Genomic DNA, 27,183 nt, shown 5'->3' on the forward strand with positions numbered 1-27,183 from the left:
GGAGGAGGGAGCCTGTGATCACTAAGGGGAAAGCCCTGTTTGCCTTGGAGGAAGCACTAGGAACCTTGAGGTCTCGGGGCAGGTGGTACCATGTAGCTGTGTGGCTTTGTTGCTGTTTTTAACACTTATTTGCATATATGCGTGTGTCTGTATACATGTGTGTCACAGCATGCACGTGGAGGTCCTAGGACAACTTTCAGGAGTCAGTTCTACCATGCGGAGTTTGAGCTCCAGCTTGGCAGCAAGCTCCTTTACCTGCTGAGCCATCTCGCTGGCCCTGTGTGGTTCTTGTTTGTTTGTTTGTTTTGTTGTAATCTAATATATAAGACACAAAATTGACTTTCTTAATGCATATAATTCAGTGGCTTGGGGACATAAATATAAACTACTGAACCACCGTCACCACTGGATAGGCTTGGGATCAGCTGGTTAGCTTGGCTGCTGTCTCCTCTGCTGAGGAGACAGGTGGCCGTGAGGCAGATCTACAGGGCCTTGTCTTGGTGCTGGGAGGAATGTTTGTCAAGCTTTGTGCTCAGTTCCAGAGAACAGTCGGAGGCAGGCCCTCTCACATCTACCTTGTGCTCCCCAAGCTGACCTCAGTTTCCCTCACCCCGGAGTCCCCTCCACTGCAGCTTTTCTGCTGAGCTCCAGGTGTCAAAGTCCAGCCTTCAGGGCAAGCCTGCGGCAAGGACAGTGTTCATGAGCTGCTTGGCTGAGGTAGGACATCTACAGTCGAGCCCCACCACTCAAAGTTGGCAGCCAAGGCTGGCCAGGGCCTGGAGGGGAAAGTGTTTGCTGCATAAGCTTGAGGAACTTCATTCAAGCCCCAGCCCCCTGTAAAAGCCAGGCGCACGGCTCACACCTACAACCCCCCTGGGGAGGTCCAGACAGGAGGGTCCCGGATCGGGCTGGCCAGCTGCTCTAGCCCAAATTAGTGAGTTCCAGATTTAATAAGAAACTCAGCCTCAAAAACTAAGGTGGGGGTCTGGAAAGAGTCCAGACCCCTGGACCCGTCTTTAGCAGCTCACAACTGCCTGTGACTCCTGCAGCGTCAGGAGAGTTCACACACACAGAAGAGCCTGGCACATAGTCTTGGCATTTGGCTTCTTTTTCAATCAGGTGATGTTCCCATCTCAAACATCTTACTGTCCAGAGCTGAAGACACAGCTTCTGGCGGACCTATGGTACTTTCCAGGGTGACTTCAGGGAGGAGTGGGAAGCTGAGTCCCAGAAGGCTGGCCTGAGGGGTGACAGCCCCAATGTGGGCATGGAACGCAGCTGCAGATGACATTCACACACTGAAGCAATGCTGGGCAACGAATTCTCTAGGGGCAACTTATGAGGAGTTTCTTGTGACCTCTAAGATCAGATCACAACAGTAATAAAATGATAGCTGCCTTCAGGAAGCTGTGTCTAGAATCAATGAAGCCCTCACATGGATTAATGCCATCAGCTCCCCAGCAGTTCCCCACTCTGAGGTGGAGTAAGTCTCAGAGAGGGTAAGTCACTCCCCCAACGTCCCACAGCCTCTGAGGTTTTGACCCACTCTGGCTTGCAGTGGTCTGGCTCTTTTAACTCTGTGGCATTTCTGAGCCCTTTCCTGCCTTCTTCCCTGGGATTCTGCTTCTCAGCCTGGGGCCTGGATCCCCCATTCGGTCAGGAGACTGAGCCAACCTTCGCCATCTCTGTTGTGTGGTCTCCAGGCCACACGGAAATGCTGACAGAATGGGCAGCCAACAACTGAGGCCCAGGCCCACACCAGACACAGAACCACCTGGTGGCCCTGCCTTCCTCCTCCCAGCCATCTGGTGCCTCACTGGGTCTGCTGTCACCCCAGGTCACTGTGGTCTGCCAGGCAGGGCTCTACACCCCCGGCCTCACCTCTTCACATCTATAGGATTGCAGGCCAAACCCCATGGGGCTCAGGGTGTGGGACAGCATTCACGCGGGGCTCCCTGACAAGTGCCTCCCCGTGTTCCCTCCTCTACGCTAGAGATAATGTGATGTTGCCTCCACTTGCTGCACATGACCAGAGGTTGACAGGCTTCTGTACACGGGCCAGGACTATTGGAGGTCGGGAGCCCTCATCTTTCTGAGATTTAGTTTCTTGGTTCTGGGGACAGAATCCAGGGCCGTGGCCACGTGAGGCAAGTGCCCCTGCACATCTGCCGCCCCAGTCTGACACTATTTGGCATTGTTTTTAACTTTTGTGTTTCTTTTTAAAGAGCGTTTATTATTTTATGGGTATGTGTGTGTTCCTGAGTATCCGTATGTGCAGCCCATGTGTGGGTACCCACAGAGCACAGAATCGAGTGCCAAATCCCCCGGAGCTACAGCCATGGGCAGTTGTGAACCACCCAAAGTTGGTCCAAACTCTGGCTCTCCGTGAGACTCCCCTGGACTGCTGAACCATCTCTCCAGACCCCAGGTTTGTTGTTTGCTTTTCATTTTTTCCAAGACAGTATTATCACAATTTTAGGTTCACGAAAAACCAGGGTTTCTCACCCACCCTGCCTCAGGTCTCTAGCATCTCCACACTCTACAGTCCACACCACAGAGCCCCAGGTGCTAAGAGCCAGGGACACGCAGCACACCTTCCACCAAAACATGGGACTTACAAGGGGCTGCTTCTGAACTGGGCGTGATGGTGCAGGGCCTATTGTCTCAGCAACTCAAGAGGCTGAGGCAGGAGGATCAAAAGTGCAGTACCTGCCTGGGTGATACTGTGTCTCAGAAAAGCAAAATCAAGCAAAAGAAGAGATGGGTTGTTGTGTGTATGTGTTTATTAAGACATGGTCTTATGTAGCCTAGGCTAACCCAGAAGCTCTGATCCTCCTGCCCTCCAGCTCCCAAGTGCTAGGATTATAGTTGTGTATCACAATGTACTGCTTTACGGAGCTGGGAATTGAACTCAGGGCTCCCCTCTTGCTAGGCAGGCGCTCTATCCACTGAACTAAATGCATCCCTAGCATTCCTTTGCAGAGACAGACATGGATGCCCCATGGGAGAGAAAAACTCACCAGTAGGGGGCCCTCAAGCTGCTGGAGCCTGATGGGGCTGTGGGTGGAAATGTTGCCACATCTGTTACCTTCGCAATGAAAGGGGCCAGGGGGAATCTGTCCCCTGTTCATCAACAGTGAGTTGAGAAGACCAGGGTGAGGAAGGGGAAGAGACTCGTTTCTGTTGAATTGTTCAATGAGCTGTGTGACCTTTGAAAATCAGTTTCTTCATCTCTCTGGACTCATTAACTCACTGGTGAAAATCAAAGGACTGGAAACCATTCACAAAGTGTTTCCGCCTGTGTTTAGGTGGAGAGTGAAGGCCAGAGCAGAGAGAGATGCACAAGAGCTGTCACGTGATGAGCTCAGCGGGGCAGACTCGGGAGACAGATGGTGTGATGGTGCAGCCACCAGACAGAGCAGACGGCCGGCCGAGATTTGTGTGACTGAAGTTGCTCACGCTGGGGCACAAAAGCCATGCAGATCAAAGCTAGCGGCTGTGTGTTTCTCCACAAGCATACACCTACCTTGGGCCCCAGCCCGGTCACTCCCAAGTATTTCCCCACAAAAAGGGAAGCGCACAGGGGGCCAGTCAGAAGGCTCCTCTGGGAAAGGCGCCTGCCGCCAAGCCTAGCGGTGAGTTAATCCCCAGGACGCACGGCGGAGGGAGAGAAGCCGAAGATGTGCTCTGACCTCTACAAGTCCACTGTGGTGCGCCTGTGCCGACGTGTTCACACACCCAACAAATACATGGGGGATGCACAGGTTCACTCTACATCAATGTTCACAGCTGCTTCTTTTGCGTGGAATTGGAAACGGCACAAACAAACACACACCCCTCCAAAGGTAACCAGATGAAGCAGCTGGAGTATGTCCGTGAAGTGAAATACCATGCAAGGATAAAAAGGTGCAGAGTCTAAGGGTTGACATGATAGTCCACAATCTCAGGAAGGGCTCGCTTGGAACCTGGACCAATAACTTCACTCTGAGCATTGCAGTATTTTTCTCTACTAGGGAAGGAGACACTCACTAAACAGCAGCAGAGTGCAGCCTGTTCACACTGTCTTCACTGCTGATGTGGGGGTGTTGGAGTGACCCTTAATGACAGTCTGACACCCACAAACATGATAATGAACCCTTACTCATTGCCAGCTGATACAATTTCCCAATCAGAGGCCAAGTTCCTGGTCCTACTGCCACCAGGACCTCAGCCAGGCTGGGGGAGGGCACCCAGAGCTGGCCCGGCGGCGGCAGAGCAGCAGGCAGGAAGGCACACGGCCTGGGAGCCCGCACTGCAGCGGGCTGGGGTTCCCGGGGGACACTCCTAGGTGCCCAGTGATCCGGAGGTTGAGGGGCTCTCAGCAGTTATATGGGGAGGGTCCTAGGCACAGACAAGCACCAAGTGCAGAGTCCCAGCCAGGAGAAAGGTCTAGAAACATCCCTCCTCCTTCCTCCCATAAGAAGGTCTCCGTAGGGAGGGACATGTGAAGAGAATGGGCTGCCCAAGACCTCAGAGAAAACACCCCAGAGGTGGAGGCACCAGACTAGTGGGGTAGTTTTTCGTAAGAGCATACACTGCTGGGCTGACCCTTGACCCCATCCCTTTCACTGTCCCAGGCTGTGCACCCTGACTGCAAGAGGCCACCTGCACCCCTGTGTGCTCAGGAAAGCAGCACACGGTCTTTATCCGAAGCCTGGCCCTCATTCCCCAGAAGTGGACTCTTCAGCTGTGCTCCTCGGGGTGAGGCAACCCAGGGCTGCCACCCGGCCCGGGAGGAACATGTGAACAGCAGGTGTGCCAGCACAGCCCCCGGCGAGCTCATTTTTTGGCGGGCTCTCTTTTGGTTTTCGTTTTGAGACAGGGTTGCATTGTAGCCCAGGCTAGCCTGGAAATCCTGATGTTTCTGTCTCTGCCTCTGAAGTTCGAGAATCATAGGTGTGCCCCACTTCCCTAGCCTGCTAATTATAACTTTCCATCTGCAATCGCACCCACACAGACTTTCCGAAGAATATTAGGAGGTTGCCAAACTATGTAGGGCCAGGCTGTGGCTCAGGAGATAGAGTGCTCAGTAGATAGCATGCTTGCCTAGCACGCGTGAAGCTCTGGGTTCTTTCCCCAGCACTGAGTAAAGACGGCATGGTAATGCATGCCTGTAATTGCAGCACCAGGGAGGAGAAGGTTTGGGCTATCCTCTGCTATGTAGGAAATCTGAGGACGACTGGAACTACATGAGACCTTCTCAAAACCAACAAAATACTGTGAAACCATCATTTACTATAAAATTTGAAATGTGCATTTCATTTATTTTTGAGCAGCCGATACAAAGAGCAGCAGGTTCTAGAAGCACAAGCTTGTTAAAGATAAAGAGGTAACTACCAACAGGTGAATAGATAAGGTCCACCTAGACTGTGGAATATTATACAGCAGTGAAAAGGAAGGGAGCAATGTTCAAGCTACAATACTCATGAACCTCAAAAATGTTAAGAAATCCAGACACACAGAAAAGCCCATGTATCATGTGATTGTTTACGTGAACTATCCTGAATAAGCAAATCTACAGAGACAGGAAACAGATTGACTGTGGGTGGAGGCACACATGACTCGAGGGTTCAAAGTTCCTTCCTGGGGTGATAAAATGTTAACAACACTGTGAATATACCCAAAACCATGCATTGCATTGAGGTCTTGGTGCCTTGTACCCACCATTCCAGCACTTAGGAGGTAGAGGCGGAAGATTCAGGAATTTGGGGGCAGCCTGAACTACATGAGACTCAAAAACAAAATGCATCAATGCTGCAGGTGAATCACACGCCACAGTCTTTGTAAGATGAACCCTACCCACCCCCCCCACACACAAAAAAGAATTCTTACCTCAAAGCTCCAGTAGGTGCTGTTGACAGTCTTCCCTTCCTTCCTTCCTCCCTCCCTCTCTCCCTCCCTCCCTCCTCCCTTCCTTCCTTCCTTCCTTCCTTCCTTCCTTCCTTCCTCCCTCCCTCCCTCCTCCCTTCCTTCCTTTCTTCCTTTCTTCTTTTTGAGACAGGATCTCAATATATAGTTCTGGCTAGCCTGGAACTCAGTATAGACCAGGCTGGCCTCAAACTCACAAAGATCCTCCTGCCTCTGCCTCCCAAGTGCTGAGGTTAAAGGCGTGTGCCACCATGTCCAGCCCTCAGTCACTGCTCTTAATGAGCTCCCTCTGGTCCCTTCTTAATTTAACCAGCATCACTTGCTCTAACCAGCCACATGCCAGGTTCCCAAAAGGTGACAATGGTGCTCTCAAATCCCACTTTTCTTTTCCTCCATAGCCCAGGCTGGCCTGGAACTTATGTGTACCCTATGTTGGCTTCAAATTTGTGGTAATGCTCCTGCCTCAGCTCCCCAAATGCTAGGATTACAGGTGTGAGCCGACACACCTGCTTCTCCTTGCTGAGCACGAGAATACAGTTTGTGCATTTGTGTGTGTGTGTGTGTGTGTGTGTGTGTGTGTGTAAAGGGAGGCAAAAGACAGCCTTCGGTGTTGTTCCCCATGCTTTGTCTACCTTTTTTTTTGAGGCAGGGTCTCCCAGGAGCCTAGAGTAGGCTAGGCTGACTGATGAGCAATCCCCAGGATCCACCTGCTTCTGCCTTGTCAGTCCTGGGGTTATAAACACACACCACTTAAAAAAAAAAAATGGGTACTGAGATCCAGGCTGAGCTTCCTGCCATGGACTCCTTGAATACATTATTTAAGTGTAGGTTGAAGTCTCTTTACACTCATCAATGGCTGTTGTTTTGTTTAAATACCTATTTTTATTTCTGCTGCATTCACACTTCACTCTACCCCTAGTATTAATTGTTACAGTAAATTATAGGACTTGGTGTGCTTAGCACAGGGGGTTGGACCCGAGGTCTTGGGATGGAGTACAGTCCCACCCTCTTATCTAACTCAAGACATTGGTATCACTGCCAAGGGATACCCCTATCCAGGGAGAGTTGCCCTGCTCGCCTCCCCAGTGATGGCCTCTGGACTGCCTGTCTTATGTGTGTGCCTTCCTTCCTTTTTTCTTTTGACAGGGTCCCATGTAGCCCAGCCTGTCCCCAAGTTTTCTATATAGTCACGGGTAGCCTTGAACTTATGATCTTCCTTCCCCCAGCTCCTGAGGGCCCAGGTTACAGGTGTGCATTGTGTGGTGCTAAGAATGAAACCCGGGGCTTTGTGCATGCTGGGTAAGCATACATGCATCTCCAGCGCTCCTCTGTGCATTTCAAGTTGTCTTAGGTACACGGCCTCTTACATCTGACCTTTTGAGGCTCACCCACACCATGGGGTGTGGACACTTGTTTCCTTTTTTGGGACTTACCATGTGTTTAACCACAAGCTCACGCCAGGCAGGGATACCCAGTCCTAACTGTGGAAGGGCTGGCTGTGGGTCCTGTACTTTGCTGGGGCTCCAGAGTGATTTTGTCCCATACGGGGGCACTGAGCAATGTCTGAAGGTAGATATTTTTTAACCACAGCTGATGGGAGACTATTGGGTAGAGACTCAGGAGGCTGCTGAACATCCATCCTACAGCTCACAGTCACCCCAACAACACAGAATGATGCAGCCATGGTGCCGACCTGTATTCTAAGTAGCCCTGGGTGAATTCTAGAGTCTGCAGTCTCTCTGCTGTGAACAGCTCCAACATGCCCAGCATGCACAGCTACTTCAAGTCCCCTTGTTCTGTTCGTACGTGCCACTGAAGGCTGCCTTTCTTTTTGGAAGCTGAGTTCTTGGCAGGATTGACGGCATCTCAGTATGCATTTACAAGCGAGATTGTTGCCATCATAAAGTGAGGTGGAAGTGATGGCATCCTTTTTTTAAACACCTTCTTCTTACATCTATTTATTGTATTTGTGAGTGTGTGCCACGGTGCACGTGTAGAGGCCGAAGGACAACTAGCTGGAGTCGATTCTCTCCTTCCACCCTGTGAGTCCAGGGACTGAACTGAGGTCGTCTAGCTCAGCAACCCTGAGCCATCTCTTAGGCCCGTGGCATCGTTTTGACGGCACAAGAGCCTTCCCTCCTGCTCAGTGCTGCGTCCCGCAACATGGCACATACCCAGTCAGTGCTCACAGAAAGATCCATGCTCTGTGAACACTATCCGGTCCCAAACAGAAGTCAGCCATGAAGGGCTGCACAGCAGTTTGCTAGTTGAGTGCTTGCCTAGCATGTTCCAGGCTCTAGTTCCACCTCCAGCACCCATAAAGCTGGCAAAGGGTGCTCACCTGTATCCCAGGCTGGGGAAACTCAGAGGCAGGAAGATGAGAAGTTCAAGGCCGTTCTTGGTTACATAGCCACAGGGAAGTTCGTGGCCAGCATGGGCTACAGGACTATTTCAAAAAGAAAAGAAAGACAAAGAAAACAAGAAGGGGCGGGCACAAGTGACCAAAACTGACCAAGGCATTATTGGTAATTCTTCAGGACTGTTTGCTGTAAAGTGAGCGAGCCCAAGCAGGACTCATTATCACCAACAGGGCTGGAGATAGCTCAGCTCCTCAGCGGGCAGGAAGGCTTGTTGTGGTCCTGTTTAGGCATTTTCCCTTCCAATTACAGAAAGAATACAATGAAAGCAATTTCTGCGGCAGCTAGCCCACACTGGTCATGTGAAGCCAAGACAGGAGTCCGGGTGTTGTTAAGGAGCCACATTGTTATACATTGTTACTAAGTCTCCATACCTTACAAGAATAAGTTTCTGTTTCCTGAGCCCAATGTTTTTCAACCTATGCTGAACTGGTGACCCCATGATGTATGCCCTCCTTCTAGCCTTGCTAAACTCCTGAACACGTGATGACTCCCCTTCCACATGACATGTTCTTGTGCTCATCTACCCCGCAGGCAGCCTTGAGCCCCGGGTCTCCACTCTTCTGTCCAGGTCCTTACAGCCAATTATCTCAGCAGTTATTCTATCAACCCTAACCCTTCCCCATAAAAGAGACCCCAAAAGCCAGTGAGGGGCTGCTCTCGGGAACCCCGACTCAGGGAGGATCTGGCCAGTCCCTTGTGCACTCCTAAATACAGCTTGCTTTAATCTGACAGCTGTGGAAATGGCTTTTGGTTTTGAACTGGGTTGTGGTACCAGGTCTAACAGTCATACCACTAGAGGAGTGTGGGGGTCCCCCATGCTCTGTGTACAGCTGAGGCCACGAGCACTGACCTGGCCCAGCAAGTCTTTCCCACTATGTTATGCTGTGTTGTTAGTTGTTCTGTTACCAATAAAGACTCAGGAGTCAGATATTGGGATGAAAACCTGATAGATCACAGAAGTGGCAGAGGATCGACCAGCTGACCACACTTCCCAGATGAAAAGGGGCCAACAAAATGTCTTTGAATCTCCAAGGCCTTCCCTGCTCCTTCTTGGGCCTTTCTATTCCTATGTGGGTCCTCCATGGTTTCTATGACTAATCCTTGTCAGTTAGTCTCTGGTTCTGCCCGATTCAAGGAACTTTATGAACACGGTCTCAGGGTGTCACAGTAAGATCAAATATCCCGCAACGATGTCAGGCTTGGGTGGGAATCTGGGCTACACTGGGCGGTTGAAAGTAGGGAAAGCCAGGAGCACGCACAAGCACACTTTAGTCCCCACATCAGCAAGGCATCCTGTCAACTTCTCTTGTGGGGACTGGTCTTCAGATCTAGAGCAAACAGCCCTGTCCCTCCCTCTACAGACAGACAGACGCACAAACACACTCCCAACTGTCTGAAGTGGAGGCCTGCACCGACTCATGACTATCAGGCACACGACAAGCTGCACTTAAAACAAGAGAACATGCCGGGCAGCGGTGGGGCACACCTTTAATCCCAGCACTTGGGAGGCAAAGCCAGGGGGAGGGAGCTCTGTGAGTTCAGAGAAACCCTGTCTGGAAAAACCAAAAAAAAAAAAAAAAAAAAAAAAAAAAAAAAAAAAAAAGAACATGAAGTTAGAACAGCAGCAGAGCAGAGAATGCTAAGCCAAATCAAGCACAGAATGGCTCTCGGCGACATAGGAAGGACCCTGTCATTACGCGCCAGTGGTCACAGCAGCTGATCCTAGGGTGCAGCTGGTGAGCTGGCCATGTTACCGTCATCAGAGACACCCCACTGCCACATACACGCCCGCCCCCAAAGCTCCCCAGCACAGGCCTACACTGTCCATTTTAGAAAAGCTTACCTAACAGACCCCACCCGCTATACCCACATTCACTCACCCAGCGAGGCACACATGGCGACACTCAGCCAGACACACATCCATGACTGTCTTAGGTCGAGGCCTATGGAAGGCTGAGTCCCCAGCCAGTACCTCCCATTTGGCCTGGGATGAGCATTCTTCCTACTGCTTTAATTTCAGGCACGAACACAAAATGCAAATTACAGCTTCGGAAAGCATTCTCAAGTTCCCCCACCCCCACAGTCTTGCTGTGTGCCCTCTTCTGCATTCTAGAACCTTTCAAAGAAGCCACGAGTGGTGGGTGATGCATCTCATCCCAGCACTGGGTTTTGGGAGGGGGTGAGGTCCCAGCACTGGGGTTGTGGTTGCATGCTCTGGGTGGGGTGAGGTGGAGGAGGATCTTAGATCCTAGCACTGGGTTGTGGGAGGGGGTGAGGTGAAAAGCTCCTCCCAGAGCTTCCCTGCTTGCCTGAATTGTGTGCCACAATCCAGTTCAAAAACAAAACAAAACAGAAAAACCAATAAACAGCCAAACCGAAGTGTCAAAACATCACAGTGTTACTGAAATTCCTTCCAGTGAGGACATAAGCAAGGTCTACCTCTCCTCCCAAGATGACAAATCAAGGCAGGATTCCAACAAAGTTCACTGAGGACACAATGAGCTTCCGGAGCTCCTTATGAGCACAGGTGAGGGGCTCTGACAAGGTGTGCACTCTCCTCCCCATCAAGTTGCAAAGGGAAGTCGTTACCACACCAGAGTCAGGTTTTCCCCACAGGAACATGACAGAGACCCCGCCCCTAGTCTTTCGGGGTCTCTAGACCTCCTGAGGCTACACACAAACAACAGGAGGGAGGCAAGGAGTGGCTGGAGGTCAGGTGAAGGTCTATGACCCTCCCTACCCTTCAATGGGGTGCGGGGGTGCAGGGTAGACAGTCAACAAAGCGCTTACCTAGGGTGAGCGAGGCCCTGGGTTCAAGGGAGTGATAGGCAATAAAGAACAAGGAGGAAATGACGGAGATCAGATGATGGCACCCTCAGAGAGATGCTGTCACACCCACCCAGCCTTGCATGTCAAAGGTGGTGGCCTAAGAGCAGAAAATGTCTGAAAGCCATGGTCAACACTTCCTGCATCGACCTTCTGGTTGTGGCCATGGCTTCACTTGGTCTCTCTTCTCCAATAGGCTTACCAGAAAACATCCACCTCTCCGTGTAAGCAGACAAGGCAGTGAACACTGAGGACAACCAAGTTCAAAGCCCCTTCGTGGACAGTCTGTGCAGAATCCCCACACAGGCCCCTTAGGTCTCAAACTGGACAAACAGCTGAGGTGCCTACTTAACATATAAAAGCAGGCCCGGCAGCCAGCTTCTCCCTGCATCCCACAGTCCCCACCTGTTACAGGGTATGCTGGGATACCTCACACTCTACCCCAGAAGTCTCCAGCCCAGGGGCTGGGCTGTCCTTCCCTATATAGTCCAGACACTCTTTGGGCCTCCGGGCTGCTGCACCTGGTCCCCCTCATCCTTCCCTCTCACAGATGCCCCTGCCTCGGGCTATGCTCTCCCACAAATCTGTAATAAACCTCCTCCAGCACACTCGGGAGCAGCCGTCCTCTTTTCATTCAGCTTCCATCCTGTTTTGGGGTGTGGTAAGAGGAAGCCTAGGATGTATGGTGACTGTCAGCTAAGAGGCAGAGGCTGCCTATGCAGACCTCTGGATCTCAGGCCCAGCTAGCCTCGACTACTTGTCCAGCCCCCAGAAACAGTGACAGGAGGGTCTAAATTCACAAAAGCGTGTGGCCATCTGGCATCGAACTCCGTACAATACATATTTTACAGTCCTTGACACAGGGTCCTTGTCGGGAGAACTCTGCGTGTGTAATTAGTACCAGCTGAGATCAGTTACACATCAGTGACAGCCAAACTTCTAAGTGCACAGCCTTGAACTTGACCAAAGAAAAGAAAAGCCCACACCGAGCTCCCATGAGCAGTGATTTCACAAGAACGTAAATAGGGTTTCAGTGGCAATAAGCCGCGACTAAATGACCTGACTCTCCTCACACCTTCCAACATGACGCTGTCACCACAGGTGGGAGAGAGGGGGAACTGGCACCCCACTCCTGGCTTGGTACCCCCTCTCCCAGCATCCCACCACCGCCCCAGTCAATGAACAAGGGGGGTTTTGTCCAGAGAATGAATGAGGACAGCTTTCTCCTCGGCGTTTTATTAAAACTTGAAAGCTGTGGCTTCCTGCCATCGATGACGCCTGTGGGATGCCAACAGCCAAACCTTCGAATGCCACTGTTAGCAGCCGTCATCTTGCTGGGGCCGAGTGTTCAGCAAGCCTGAGGTGTGGGTCACGAAGGATTTTCTAGTGTAACAGAGCAACTTAAGATTCTTTGGGCAGCGTCTGGAAACAGAACACAAGGCCTTTCTTCACAGCAGGTGAAGTGAGTCGTTTACCAAGAGTGACCAAAGATTTTATTTGTTTAAAAGCACATAACACCAAAGTCGTATATGGTACCCATAATTCACTGCAAACAAGATGGCTAGTTTCTCTGGATCACTGCATGAACAGCTCAGACAATGGTTAGGACTGTATCTTAACCAACAGGCAGTTCAGGGTCGGGCTGACCCCACACACTATTGTTTGCAGAGTTCTGTGTGGGTCTGAGATGGAGACAGGGTCTCCTGAAAAGCTGGCTGCGCTATGTCAATGCTAAAGATGACAGAGTGGTGACCCTAGAAAGAGCCCTGACTTGTCTTTGGCGTCCTCCCACCTGGTCCGCTGATACTGAAGACCATGCTGGTGCCACACAACAAGCTCATCTCTAAAAAACAAAGTCATGCTTCAGGTTCTCTGGCCAAGCTCTCAGCACTGTAACCCGGGCTCAGAGAGAGATCTCCTCATCCCCTCAAAGAGACCCCACATAGACAAGGTTTTCTTTTCTTTTTTTTTTTTTTTTTTGGTTTTTCGAGACAGGGTTTCTTTGTGTGGCTTTGCACCTTTTCCTGGAGCTCACTTGGTAGCCCAGGCTGGCCTCGAACTCACAGAGTTCCGCCTGGCTCTGCCTCCCGAGTGCTGGGATTAAAGGCGTGCGCCACCACCACCCGGCAACAAGGTTTTCAAAACCACACAAATCCATGTAGGCAGTAGACAAAATTACCTATTTGTTGAAAAAAAAAAAAAAAAAAAAAAAAGCCCAGTAGGTGCAGCGGCACAAGCCCAGAGCCCTGGGCACTTGAGAGGCGAAGACTGAAGGATGGACTTGAACCCAGGAGTTCAAGGCTGGGCTGGGCAACAAAGCCAGAGTGCATATCAAAAACTAAAACAAAACCAACTAAAATCACACCAGCAAATGAAAAAATGAAGGCTGTATTATGATCACAAAAGTTATTGTAGAAATGTCTCCCTACCAAGTGACTTCCACGTGTGTTTTAAGAACAAAAGGAGCTCACAGAAACTGTGAGGAAGAAGACCCCCACCCCCACCCCACAGGAGCAAGGCTAAGACAGGACGGGTGTGATTAAACCCAGCCTGACTGTTGTTTTTATTTTGTACTTGTGACCTTCTCTGTATGTGTCTGGTGGGTGTTGGCAACCCTTCTGTGCACTTGAAAAACAAAACAAAAACCTATGAAATTAAAGTGATTCTGAGTGCCAGAGAAGTCTACAATTACAGAACCACAGAGTCTTTAAGGCGGGGTCTCTGCCATCAGGGATGGGGAGACAGACAAGATCAGGCCAACAGTGAATAAGGCAAACTGGCTTCCGGGTTTGAGACTGTCACCAGGAAGGCCCGCTGAGAAGGAAGAGGAGCCAGCCAATGGCAAATCAGTGGTGAGGTAAATGGGGTAACAATCACAGTTAGTGGGGGTGACTTGGGCAGGCTGTAAGCCCTTGAAACATCAAGGTCCATGTCTTTGCAGGGCACAACTCCAAGCAGCAGTTTCTGGGGTTTGGAGGTTGGTTACTTTTTTGACCTTTTCCACCCCCAAAAGACACGAAGATGGAGCCCATGAAGAGATGAAATCAAGGAAGGAGCCTCTTCTGGGTGAGCTGGGCAAGGGTCAGGTGACTTCCGGTAGCATGGATCTACCATTTCCCCTATGGCTGGCTAGCCAAGTCCTACAAGCGCTTGTAGGTGCCCAGGAGCGCCTTGCAGTTGGGGCAGTAATGGTCCACGTCTTGCAGGGCGTCTACACAGAATGGGATGAAGCAGCAGCCAGCGATGCACCTGGGAGAACAGAGACATAAGGAACTCGTCACCAACACCAAAACATGGGTTCACATCCTTGTGCTGGAACCTCCTGAAGGGTCTTTGATGGGCTGGCGTGGAGCTGAAGACCTGAGCTGGTAGAATTTGTCCCTGTATGAACGAAGCCCAGCATCTGATCCCCAATATCAAGTGTGCGAGCCTATAACCCCAGCACTCAGGAGAGAGGAGGAGAAGCAGGAGTTCAAGGTCATTGTTGACTCCCTGGTGAGTTGGATACATGAGACCCTGACTTAAAAAGGAAGGGGGAGGGTCTTTGCAAAAGTAATTAAGTATCTTGATACAGGACCATGCTGGAAACTCAAAAAGATATGCCACACAGAGTAAAGATGACATGTGGTAGAGCCAGGCATGGTGGTACATCCTATCACTAGAAAGACAGAAGCAGGAAGATTTTGAGTTCAAAGCCAGCCTGGGCTATACAGTGAGACTCAAAAAGCAACAGAGCACCAGCACTCAGAATGTAGCTCAGTGGTGGAACACTTGCCCACCATGTGGGAGGGCTGGGCTCTAGCCTCAGCACTAAAAAAAAAACTTAGGAGGAACATTCTGAGGCTGTAGCTCAATGGGTAGAGGGCTTGCCCGCCATGCACAAAGTCCTGGGTCCCACCCCACACACCACATCAGACCGGATGTGGTGGTGTAGGGCTGTGATCCCTACAGGAGGATCAGGAGTTCAAGGACATCCTTGGGTACACTGTGACTTCAAGGCCAGCCTGAGCTACACTAGACCCTATATAAAAGAAGGAGGAGAAGGATGGAGAGGAAGAGGGGGAGGAGGGAGAGGAGGGTTGGCAAACTGCTTTGTAAAGGGCCGCAGTCCACGTATTGGACACGTTGGACGGCCACATGGCCTGTGTTTCACCTGCTCGGCAGCCCTCCTGGTAGCATGACCGTGAAGAACCAACAAACGAGGCTGGCAGCATCCAAACAGGAGTGGGCTGAGTTTTGCCTGGGGACAAAGTTGTCTTCAGGGTCCCAGTGACCAGGAAATCTATTTCCCCACACGACCCCTCCTCAGAGCCACCTCTGCACACAAATGGGACTTCCACAGCCCCGACCCATGGTGGGGACACTGGCTGCTGCTGCCCGCTCACTCCTCTCACCTGTGAGGTCCCTGTGACCCCAGATACACTGACCTCATCCTCACCACACCCCCAGGAGACAGATGTGGGTGCTCAAACACAGAGAAGGGAAGTCATCTGTCTTGAGGGAATCTGATTCATAGTGAGACCATGTCTCCAAATAATTAAAGTTGGGAAATAAAAGAGGCAGAAAGCCAGCTTCCACTCAGCAGTTGGCTCAGGTGAGGCTGACCTCGTGCCCCATCCCAGTTTCAAAGACAAAAGTTAGTTTTCATACAAATATCTCAAAGCAGTGAAAACAGGGTCTCATGTAGCCCAGATTAGCCTCAAACTCCCTATGTGCTGGAGCTGGCCTTAAACTACCGATCCTCCTGCCTCAGCCTCGGCATGCTGGGAGTGCAGGTGTGCGCCACGATGCACGGCTTTCTTTTTGTTTTGTGGACAGTCTCACTCAGGTGCCCAGGCAGAGCCTGAGCTTGTGATCCTCCTGCCTCACACCTAAGTGCTGGGATGGCAGAGCTGGTTAGCGAAGAACTTTTATTTAAGTCTGCCCAGAGGATGGATGTTAGAGTCCACAACGGAGCCGCACAGGCAAGACAGAGAAGAATGGGTGGACAGGCCTGCGTACGCTTGAGAGCTCCCTTTGAAATAAAGAACAACGCTTTCTTCTCCACCTAAAGTCACAAGCAGACAGTGAGGTGGGCCAGTCACCTAGCAGCTGAGGTACCTGCTCTTCCAGGAAAACACACGCAGCAGTGGCTTCCTAAGTGGACACAGGCCAGAAAGGGCGAGGCTCCTGCTATTACCTGCTTTAGGAAAAACATGCCATTGCTTTTGCTCAGCTTTCTCTCCCAGAGAAGAGACAGCATCTCTTTCAGGGCAGACATAAATATTTATGTAATCCCCTGCACAGGCAACGGGAAAATAGCAGGGTTTTAAGGGAGAAGCATGGCTGAGGAGAGGCCTATAACGTGTGTTAGTGTACAGAGTGTTTGAAGCTTCCCTCGGGGTCACGCAAAAATTAGTATTTAGGTCATGAAATTCTAGAAGGAAAAGAAGCCCGAGGATCCCACCCTCTGCAGATGTGAACAGCTGCTCCGTGGGTCTCTACATGAACATGCCCAGTGATTCCCACATGTGTTTGAGCGGAGTTCCCACCTGGAGGCACCCTGCAGATCCAGGGTGGTTTTTAGTGGCTGCCCTGTGGGGAGGGGGCCGTATGAACGTCTAGAAAGCCAAGAGCAGGGGTGTTGCCCCAGGCTTTCATTTTTAATTTTCATATTCATTCATTCATTGTGTAGATGCGAATACCTATGTGTCACAGCACAAATGTGGAAGTTGGGGGACAACCTTTGGGAGTCAGGTCTCTCTGTGTGGGTTCTGGGGATCAACCCCAGATTGTGAGGCGTGGTGACAAGCACCCTTACCTGCTGGGCCATCTTGCTAGTTCTGTTTTGTGTTTTATTGAGACAAGGTCTCACTCTGTAACCCAGGCTGCCCTCAGATTTTCACCCCCCTGCCTTCACCTCCTGTTAGTGCTGAAATTACAGGAGCATGCCGCCATGCTCAGCCTCCAGCATCCTACACAGGCTGAGGGTGTATAGACAGGGAGCTAGCCTAGCATGCACGTCCTGAGTGCCGCTGGGCCCAGTAGCATAAAACAGAAGAAAAACAATTCCTACAGGAATCTGGGGGATAGCACAGTCGGTAAGGAGCTTGCCTTGCAGGCATGAGGACCTGAGTTCAAGTCCCCTGAACCACACGGTGGAAGCGAACTGACCACTGAAAGTTGTCCTCTGACCTTGACATGTGCACCATGGTACATGTCCATGAACACACATACACAAGAAAGAACAAGGGAAGTCATTTTAAAACTGTCTGTGAGAGAGTAAGGAACCAGACACGAAGGAACCAGCTTGTAATCCTGGGGTTGGGAAGTCAGAGGGCTCTCCAGGGCTCACTGTTCAGCCACCCTAACCCACTTGGCAGGACTAAGAGCAGTGAGCGCTTGTCTCAAGAGAAAAGACAAAGAGCTAACCTCGGCCTCCAGGCTCAGACACACACACTGAATATCAATCACCACATAGGGGGAACCCTCCAGAGGCTAAGGGGGTACACTCACCCCAGCAGACACAGACTGCCACAGGACAGCCAGGTGAGGGCGCCGGCGTTGTAGGACAGCTGGGTCACGATCATCTTGCTGCAGGACGGACAGCACATCTGGACAGGGCGGTCATAAAAGGAGACGGGCTGCTGCACATACACAGTCTGTACGGCAACTGTCGGTGGAAGACAACACTGGTCAGTGAACAGGGAAGGAGCGCTCGCTTGTCCACACACAAGAACCCAAGCTCATAACGCTGTCACTAAATCACCTGTGGCTCCCAAGGATGAAAGGATAAGTAAACTGTAGTTGCCTGGACAACCACAGCTCAGCCTTAAAGGGACACTGTGCTGAGTGAAATAAGCCAGCCACCAAAAGAAAAGCACCGGTTACTCCAGAGATGCCTACAGGAGCCCACTGCAGTCAGCGCCTGGGGGTGGGGGGTGGGGTGGGGGTGAGCGGGGTGAGGGGGTGAGGGGGTGGGAAGACGGAAGGTTCAGAGACTAAGAGTGGAGGTGGACAACATGTGTTTACCTGACACCACTGAGCTGCACTCTCAGATGTTTCAAGAGGTAGGAAGGCCTTGAAGTTGGGAAGAGGACAGCAAGGGGAGGGCGGAGGGAGGTAGAGAGGAATGGATGTGGATATGATCAAGACTATAAATATATGTGTTTATATATATATATATATATATATATAAACACATATATATACACTATAAACATACACACATATGCATAAAATGTTCTAAATACAAGTATTATTTTTTTAAATGGAATAATTAAAATGGTTGATTTTTTTTTTCCATTTTTTTGTGATCATGAGACTCTCATCATATAGCCCACACTATGTTTCAGTTTGTGATCCTCCTGCCTCAGCAGCCTCCTCAGTTCTGGACTTACCATGTAGTCAAATGGTAGATTTTATGCCATGTTGAATCTGTGTGTACACACTGTTTAGGAAGGGGTGGGGTGGAACATGGCCTCACTATGTAGTCCTGGCTAGCCTGGAACTTACTACATGGACCAGGCTGACCTTGAATCTGTGGCAATTCTCCTGCCTCTGCCTCCTAAGTATCATGTACATGTAAAACACCCACGCAGAGAAAAGAAAGAATGAAAAAGGAGATAGAAAACAGTGGCAGATTTTCAGAGGAGTTTTTAAAGTCTACAGAAAGACTTTGTGTCCTGCTGGCAGACCCTGGCTCTCCTGCAGCACCTGTCCTGTGGGGTTCTTACTGAAGACACCAGTTCCCAGGCTCTGGGCCTAGGGGTCGGACTCAAGCGTGAGCAGCAGGGTCCCCAAACTACTTCTTGAGCTCTGCAGATGGCTCTGCTGAGGTGGTTGGCAGAAGGGGTTAGAGAAGCAGGGACATGATGGGTGTGAGCCAAGCGCGGCTGCCAGAAGCTAAGAGGAGGGAGGGACACGCACCACCACTCCTGGTTGGCCTCTGACACCTGATGATAAAGGTATGAAGTTTGCCAACTGGGAAACACAAGCCCACAGCCAGCAAACGGAGCTGACACACAAGTCAAACAAGGCTAAGAGAGCCATGAGCCAAGGAGAAGACACTCATGGAGGTCAGGAGACGATCTCCATGACAGAGGTGCTGAGGCCGCTTCAGCTGTATCCCCGTCAGTGACCCCCCTCCACTGCTAGGTCCTTGGGATGTCATTTACACAACCTGGAGCTGGGGAACCAGAGACTACCTACCGAGAATTCACTCGCCAGCACCAAGACTGCTTCCCGAAAGCAGGAAGAAGCATACTTCAGTTATATAGAAGTTTTGTTTTGGTTCAAGAATAAGTTATTTCTTGATCACAGGATGGTCTAAAGACTAAAGTAGCAGGCTACTGACATGGGCAGTTGGTTGAGTGGTTGTCTAGGATGTGCAACCCCCAGGATTTCAAAAACTGGGCATGGTGACACACTCAGGAGTTAGAGACAATAAAACCAGAAGTCTGAGGCTACCCTGGTCTACATACTGAATTCCAGACCAACTAGGGCTACATAGTAATACCCCATCTCAAAAAAGCTATTAGCTTACTCTCCGCCCCAAGAAGTCAGAACTGGACACAATGACCAGTTTCTTCTTATCAGGTGATGACCCAGGAAGTTAATTTTAACAGAATGACCCACTAACTCAGAGACATGCTGATGATGAAACCGAGCCATTAGAAAGGTGAGTAAGGGGGTTAGAGAGATGTGTCAGCCATTAAGAGCACTGGCTGCTCTTCCAGAGCTCGGGCTCTGTTCCCACACCCACATGATGGCTCACAAGCACCTGCAAGTCCATTCCCAGCGGATACAAGGCTCCTTTGGGCCCTCTTGTGTGTAAGGCACGCAACATCGTGCACATACATGTGTGCGCGCATTTTTACGGAACAAGGTGGATAGCTCCTGTGGTTGACCTCTGACCTCCACAGGTACACACACAAACAAAACTGAAAACAGAAGGGCAGGGCACAAGCTCTGCGGGTCTGAGTCACACACAGGCTTGCTCTCTCAGGTGGCTGTCATCAGCTCACGATGCTGGCCTTCGAGGGCTCTCCCAACGAGGACTCTGGAGAAACCTTCCAAGGGTCCAGGTGAGACCCTGGTCCAACAGAGGGCAGCAGCTTTGCCTCCTTTTCTCACTCAGCACTGTTTCCTGCTCCTGTCCCCACCGCAGCTGGCCTCAGGACAGGAGTTCTCTGTCCACCCTGGCTCTGAACACATAAACTCCCACTCCCAAGTTCTCTGGGTGGTGAGGTGCTGGGAGCCCAGCCGGCATGGGGAGGATCCCACATATTTTGCTGGGGATTTTTGTTTTCGTTGTTTGTTTTGATTACATTTATTGTTAATGTCTGTGCATGTGAATGTGGAGATCAAAGGGCAACTTTGGGGAGCCATTCTTTCCACCATTCGAGTCCTGGGGAGCAAACTCAGGCTTAGCAGCCAGCACCTTGAACCCACTGAGCCACCTTGCTGGCCACTGCATGTGTTCTATGATAGGGGAATTTCAGGCCTCGACAACGGAACGCCTGAAATATCCATGAGAAACCAGGGTGGGGTGGACGTCACAGTGCTTGTCACTTGGCTTTGACGCTTTGTCACCTCACTGCGGTCCTCTACCTCTCAGGGTCCACAGGCTTGGTGACTAAGGAGCTGCAAAGAGGACGGGGGACATACGTACTTGCGTTGGCATTGGGGACAGGCACGGGCTGGGTGTAGTACGAAGGTGGATTCATGCCCTTCCCATCTGGGCCTGTGATGAGCCCTGTGGCCGGCCCCGGAACAGGTGCTGGGGGCACTGGGTAGTAGCTGTTGACACCCACTGTCTCTTCGTAGGTTGGGGGTGCAGTGGGCATTGCAGAAGGGCCTGCAGCCGCCTGGTAAGGTCCTGGAGCCGACATTTTACCTAAAGCAAAGGCAGAAGACACCGTAAGGAGGTCACCTGACCTGGGGGTGGCACATGCCTGAGACCCCAGTGCTGGGGAGGTGGAGCAGACATTCAAGATCATCTCCCACTGTCAACAAGTGTTGGCGACCAGCCTGGGCTACTTAAGACTGTCTCAAAACCAACTCTAAAGGGAGCAGGGAGAAAGATGTTCCCGTGCCCCCTGCCCATCCCCCACAGAACAAGTTTCAATCTCTGATCTGGCAAACAGAACAGCCAAGGAGGCCATCACCTTCACAAGGGCCTTTCAAGCATAGACGAAAAGTAAGTTATTGGCCCAGACAACTGGACTCTCGCAAGCTGCCTCTGAGAAGCTTCCCTCAGGCCACCCACTCCAAACCAGCATTTCTTCTGTTAAACCAATGTGTCATGAGTGACAGAAGTGACAGCAGCCGAGACTTGACCATTTATGTTGTGTTGTTGTGTTTGTTTTCAATGTGAATGTGTGCAGGGTATGGAGGTCCACACTGTAACCTCAGCATTGGGGAGGAAGAGGCAAGTTCAAGGACAGCCTCAGAGACATAACAAAGTGCCCAATGAATCTGCCTCTTTTTTATTCACTCTTGAAAATCTTTCTTTTTAATTATGCGTGTTTCTGTACATGTGTGAGTGCAGTATCAGAAAAGGCCATCAGACGCCCTGGAGCTGGAGTGACAGACAGTTTTCAGCCACTTGCCATGGATGCTGGGGCCTGAACTCAGGTCCTCTGGGAGAGCAATGTATGCTCTTCAAATCACTGAGCCATCACTCCAGTCCTAGGCTGCCTCCTTGTAAAGGAGGACTGCTCTTTCAGGAGCCACATGAGGTCACAATCACCGGAAACTCCAGTTCTAGGAAACTGGTGTTTTCTTCCTGGCCTCTGCAGACAGGGCACATATGTGATGCATAGACATGTGTACTGGCAAAACAAACAAACACATCATTTTTTTAACTCAAAATTTAGCATATTAGCTGGGGCTCTGTTGGTAAAGCACTTGCCTAGCATGCATGAGGCCCAGGGCTTGATCCCCAACATTTCAAAAACCTGATAGGGCAGCAAATATTTGTAATCTCAGTACTTGAGAGGCAGAGGGACAGGCAGGAGGATCAGAAGTTTAAGGCCATCATTGGCTACATACATAGCAACCTGGGATACATAGCAAGATCCTGTCTCAAAACAGCCCCAGAGTAACCCCATCACCACTTCTTGTTTGGAAAGTGGAACCCCAGGGCAGCTAGGATACAGTGCCTTCAGTGAGGGAGAAGGTTTCTGCCCCTGGCAGAAGAACTGTTACCTGCCTGGACTGCTGCCTGCCCAGAATCATATTCCGGGACCCAGGCTGTGCCCTGGCCTGCTGATGCTCGGCAGTCATGGGGCAGCTTCGGTGGGACACAGGGCTGTCCTTTGTGTGGCTGTTTCCCAACCAGACAGGACAGGCTCTACAGCTTTAGAAGAGTTATTCAAGCCTGTCTCAGGAGACATGGGCAGCCGGGACTGAGGGCGGTGTGCTGCGGCATCAGGACTGGGCAGTCCTGACACCTCCATCCACAGAAACCAGTTCCTGTTGCAGAATGTGTGGGAAGCAAAGAGATGGGCCGGGCTACAGGAAGAAGTTCCAAAGGGCATCTCAAAGTGGGCAAGAAGCAAGGGCTGGGGGTGGGGTGCTTGGTAAAACAGCCAGCAGTAAGGTGGCCCAGTGGGTAAAGGTGCTTCACGCTAAGCATGACGATCTGAGTTCAGTCCTCAAGACCCACATGGTGAAGAAAAAGACCCAGTTCCTGCAAACTGTGCTCTCCTGCCTCCCTCCACAGACGTGTCCTGCCACGTGTGCCAGCCACCGATGATAGATAGACGGACAGACAGACAGATACATACGTACATACATACATACATACATAGATGTGTGTTCACTCCCAATAAATAAATAAATAAATATGTATTTAAAAATTAACATCTGCTAGGCAGTGGTGGCGCACGCCTTTAATCTCAGCACTTGGGAGGCAGAGACAGGAAGATCTCTGAGTTCAAAGCCAGCCTGGTCTACAGAGTGAGTTCCAGGACAGCCAGGGCTACACAGAGAAACTCTGTCTCAAAAAACAAAATCAAAAAAACAAAATTAACATCCAATATCAGGTAGGATGTCGAAGTAAAGTACAGCCTAGATTTTAAAAACTTACTACACAAGACTAATGCAAGACAGCCCATCAGAACTTAGACACTGGTGACATGTTCAATGTTGGTTACATATGGGATTAAGTTAATTTCAGCTCCATCGGTGTCTTTTCAAGAGCAAAGCTTTGGAAGAACTTGAAGTGAGCTACATGGTTCAAGATGACGTCTTACATGAAGCAAACCGGAAGCCCCGCGTGTAGGTGGCAGGGAGAAGGAGGCACCAAGTTCTCCAGGAGGGAAGGAAGGGGGATTCAAAAGATCACAGCAGGGTGCTGTGAAAACCACTTCAGAGCTAGAAATAAAAAGACCAAAAGAATGAGACAGGGCCCACAAGCAGTTTGAGGTGCTCTGTGGGTTTCCTCTGACAGGAAAAGAAATGCAGAGAGGCAAGGCGACAGGCTGATCATCTGGAAGATGACCTACCCCACTCCATCTGCTTCTAGCACTGACGCAGCCTGCAGAAACTCCTGACAGAGAGGCAATGCAGTTCCTGCTTGGCAGCAGCAGACATTATCCTGCCATGGGAGGGACGGATGTGAGGGACGCGCTGTCCTTTCCTGGTTCAAGAACAGCCAGCCGCAAACCTGCTTCATAGACTCACTATGAAAATTAGGACACGTAAAAAATTACAAGATGGTGTGTTCAGAAATCCTAAAATTGCCCCTGGCAGGGGCGTGGGGCATTGGGGTCAATGTGCTGGAGGGGAAGAAAGGGCATACAGCTGTGAAGCTGGCCTGGGCCACCAGCTGAGCTGACTCCACGCAGCTGGAGAGCCATCCTGGTACCCACGTTTGATTTTGATTATCCTGAGACAAGACTTCTATGTTGACCAGGCTGGTCTAGAACTGTGACTTGCCACTTCCTCAGCTCCCCAGGGGTGGGATTACAGCCCTGGATCACCATGCCTGGCTTTATACTGCATTTTAAAAGAACTGACCTCCAGGTTTGGGGATGAGGAGGGTGGGGTTCTCACCATCACCTTCAAAGGAAGAAAGGGGATGGACTTCTTGGCCTGGAGAGTAAGGCCTTGACTTCCCCCACCCCTCACACACTCTCATGAACTGAGTCACATTCACATGCTCAGACTGAACTTTCCAGAAAATGCAGACAAACACTGTCTCCCAGGGCACTGCTTTTGGATCCAACAGATGCATAAACGCATTTATAATTCTACCAAAAGAAAGAAAAGCAAAGGCCAGCAAAGGGCTGAGACAGAAAGGGCGCTTGCCCCAAGGCTGGTTCCTCCACCCACATGTGGGGAAAAAGAGCCGATTCCTGCAAGTTGCCCTCTGACCGCCACACCAAAGCTAGCCATGACGTAAGTGTGCCCCGTCGCTCGCAAAATAAATTAATTTTGTTTGTCTAAAGAGAGTCCAGCCTTGTAACATCTCTTTGGTGGCCCTGGGCCGTCGAGTGGCCACACTAGTTAAGTCAGGTGATCCTGGCAGAATCTGGTTGCCATAGTTACTGGGAGCTGTGTGGAGGAAATCGGCTGTACCTTTCCTTCCTCCCCATTGTTTAGCTGTCACTAAGATCTTTCAGACTCACCTTCTCCCAGCATTCACCAAGAAATCACAGGGAGCTGGAGTGGCTGTCCCACCATCTCAGAAGGACTCCTCTGTCCTTAGCAAGTCCCAAACTTGGACGGAGGCATTCCTGTACAAACCTGTCAAGTCCAAATCTTGCTTGTTTGGTTGGTTTTTGTTTTGAAGACAGTCTCATTCTGTAGCCCTGGCTGGCCTGAAACTCAGAGATCCACCTGTCTCCACCTCCCAAATGCTGAGATTAAGGGGGGATACCACTATGCCTAACTCCACATCTACTTCGTAAAGGTAAGAGGTGGAGTCGAGAGGCTGGCTTCAGGGGTGGCATGCGGGGCATGGGGGATGACAAGGCCAGATGCCTAGACATTCCAGGTTCTGCTTTAGAAGGGCCCAGAGCAACAGTTCTCAACCTGTGGGATCTAAGGACACTTTCACAGGGGTCGCCTAAAACCATCAGAAAACATAGATATTTACAATTCATAACAGTAACAAAATTATAGTTATGAGGTAACAACGAAAATAATTTTAAGATTGGGGGTCACCACAACATGAGGAACTGTATTCAAGAGCAGCAGCGTTAGGAAGGCTGAGAAACAGTGGCCTAGAGTCATGCTTGGCACAATGTCCCTGTGTGGCCACCCTAAATACAATTCTTGCCACTTTTGAGGCCAGGCTCTGTGTTAACACACTGTAGAGGGCTTGAGAACTGGGAAACCAACTCCCACCTCCTGCAGACAGCAAGGAGAACTGGAGACTGGGCCGGTTTTGAGAATGCCCCTGTCCTATCCAAACCCACTTAAAATCCCTCGTATCCGGGCCTCAGTGATCTGCTTTGGGGCAGATGGCATCCTAAATGACACCAGGGAGGACGAGGACACACAGATGACAGTCATCTCTGGCCTGCAGGGCTGTGTCTAGGAGACTCAAGTGAACCTGTTACAGAGAAGGGCTTCTCACTCAGGCCTGTTTTCTTTACTGCCACTCCATCCCAGGCAGAATAATTAAGTTATGTTTAACTCAATTAATTAATTAGATATAATTTAATTTCTGCCTAACAAGAGGAACTAAAATTAGGAAATCAGATTTTGTTGGGGAGAGCTGAGGGCCTCACACCACCATCATATTTATTATGACTTTGTCTTCACCCTCTGTCACTCTCTAGTGAGTACACTCTTGAGAAGGTCAGCCTGTCCCTCAGCCAGGGAGAGATGTCACAGCGCTGTCACGGATGTCACCCTTCCGCCACTGACTGAACCTGGCTCTCCTTCCATCTGCCCAGTCTGGGCCCTCCAGGACAGTCGCGGCACACTTGTGGTGACAGACACATGGGACCTGAGGAATGCCCCTCCACTGCTCTGGGGCCAGGCACAGCTGAGCTGGCTGGTGTCCACCTCCACCCTGCCACTGAGTCACCCCTCAGCGTCACCATCCAGTCTTCATCACTGAAAACACTCTGTGCTTGGCGCCAGAAGGAGGAAGGCAGGGCCAGTGGCTCCCAACATTGCTAATTATTTTGTGTGTGCATGTGTGTGCACACACACGTGTGTGCTTGTGCCCACGGAGATCAGACGTCAGGGGTCTCTTTCTTGTCACTCTCAGCAAAGCTGATGCTCAGTGAGGTTGGCTAACTGGCTGGCCGGCGAGCCCTGGATCTTCCCGTCGCCGCCTCCCTGGTGCTGTGGACTACAGGCGTGCCTGGCTTTTATGTGGACTCTGGGGATCTGAACTCGGGCCCTCACTCTCTGCGCAGCAGGCACTTTGCCAACTGAGCCCTACTGGGCATTTCCTTTGTGTGCTGAGATTCTGGCTTGGACAAATTGATTACAGTACTCATCTCTTTTGGTACCCATTCTTCTCCTGGATTCATACCAGGATGGGGGCTTGGGATGTGACTTAGTGGTAGAGTATGCATGTGTGCAGGCCCTGGGTTCCACCTCTAACACCATAAAATAAGACAAAACACCAAGACGAACCTCGCCTCCCTCTTGCATTACCTAACAGACTAATTTGGCCCTTTACATGAGTCGGTGAGACAGAATATTATGATGATTACGATCATCCCAATTTGTACCTAAACAAACGGGCTCAGAGAGGTTAAACTGCTCATTGGAAGTCACACAGGGAGGAAGGTGAGAAACTGGGGCCTGACACGCATCCATTAGACTCCAGAGCTCTTTACACCTTACCGAAGCCCCTCCCACCCGGGAGAACATCAGAAGCAGCAGCCTTACTTTGTACAAGTTGACCACACACCTCGGTGACAGCCCCAAATCTGGCTAGCAAGGGCACCGCTTTTTCCGCCATTCTAACACACGACATATTTTTAGTAAAGAAAGTTTTTTTGTATGGTAAAGTAAGATTTCCACACACCCATACACCAAGTATAAATTTCAACTATTTTATCACCAAGCACTTTTA

At 50.6% G+C, this 27,183-nt stretch overlaps 1 protein-coding gene across 3 annotated transcripts in view; it reads right to left on the reverse strand.

The window, feature by feature from the left end:
* Positions 1–13,344: 13,344 nt before the first annotated feature.
* Positions 13,345–27,183, reverse strand: part of Litaf (lipopolysaccharide induced TNF factor) — a 56,768-nt gene continuing 42,929 nt past the window's right edge. For 2 of the 3 annotated variants that reach the window (XM_037201589.1, XM_028872897.2), the window contains exons 2-4: positions 20,806–21,030; positions 17,649–17,805; positions 13,345–14,402 (exon numbers count right to left, since the gene is read on the reverse strand). In XM_037201589.1, the coding sequence (XP_037057484.1) occupies positions 14,294–14,402; positions 17,649–17,805; positions 20,806–21,025 (486 nt within the window). In that variant the 5' untranslated portion in view covers positions 21,026–21,030 and the 3' untranslated portion in view covers positions 13,345–14,293. Of the gene's footprint in view, positions 14,403–17,648; positions 17,806–20,805; positions 21,031–23,644; positions 24,453–27,183 lie in introns of those variants that run through there. The other variant, XM_037201587.1, reaches the window with a different exon arrangement.

This window comes from Peromyscus leucopus, chromosome 8b (genome assembly GCF_004664715.2).
Source record: "Peromyscus leucopus breed LL Stock chromosome 8b, UCI_PerLeu_2.1, whole genome shotgun sequence".
NCBI classification, from domain to species: Eukaryota; Metazoa; Chordata; class Mammalia; order Rodentia; family Cricetidae; genus Peromyscus; species Peromyscus leucopus.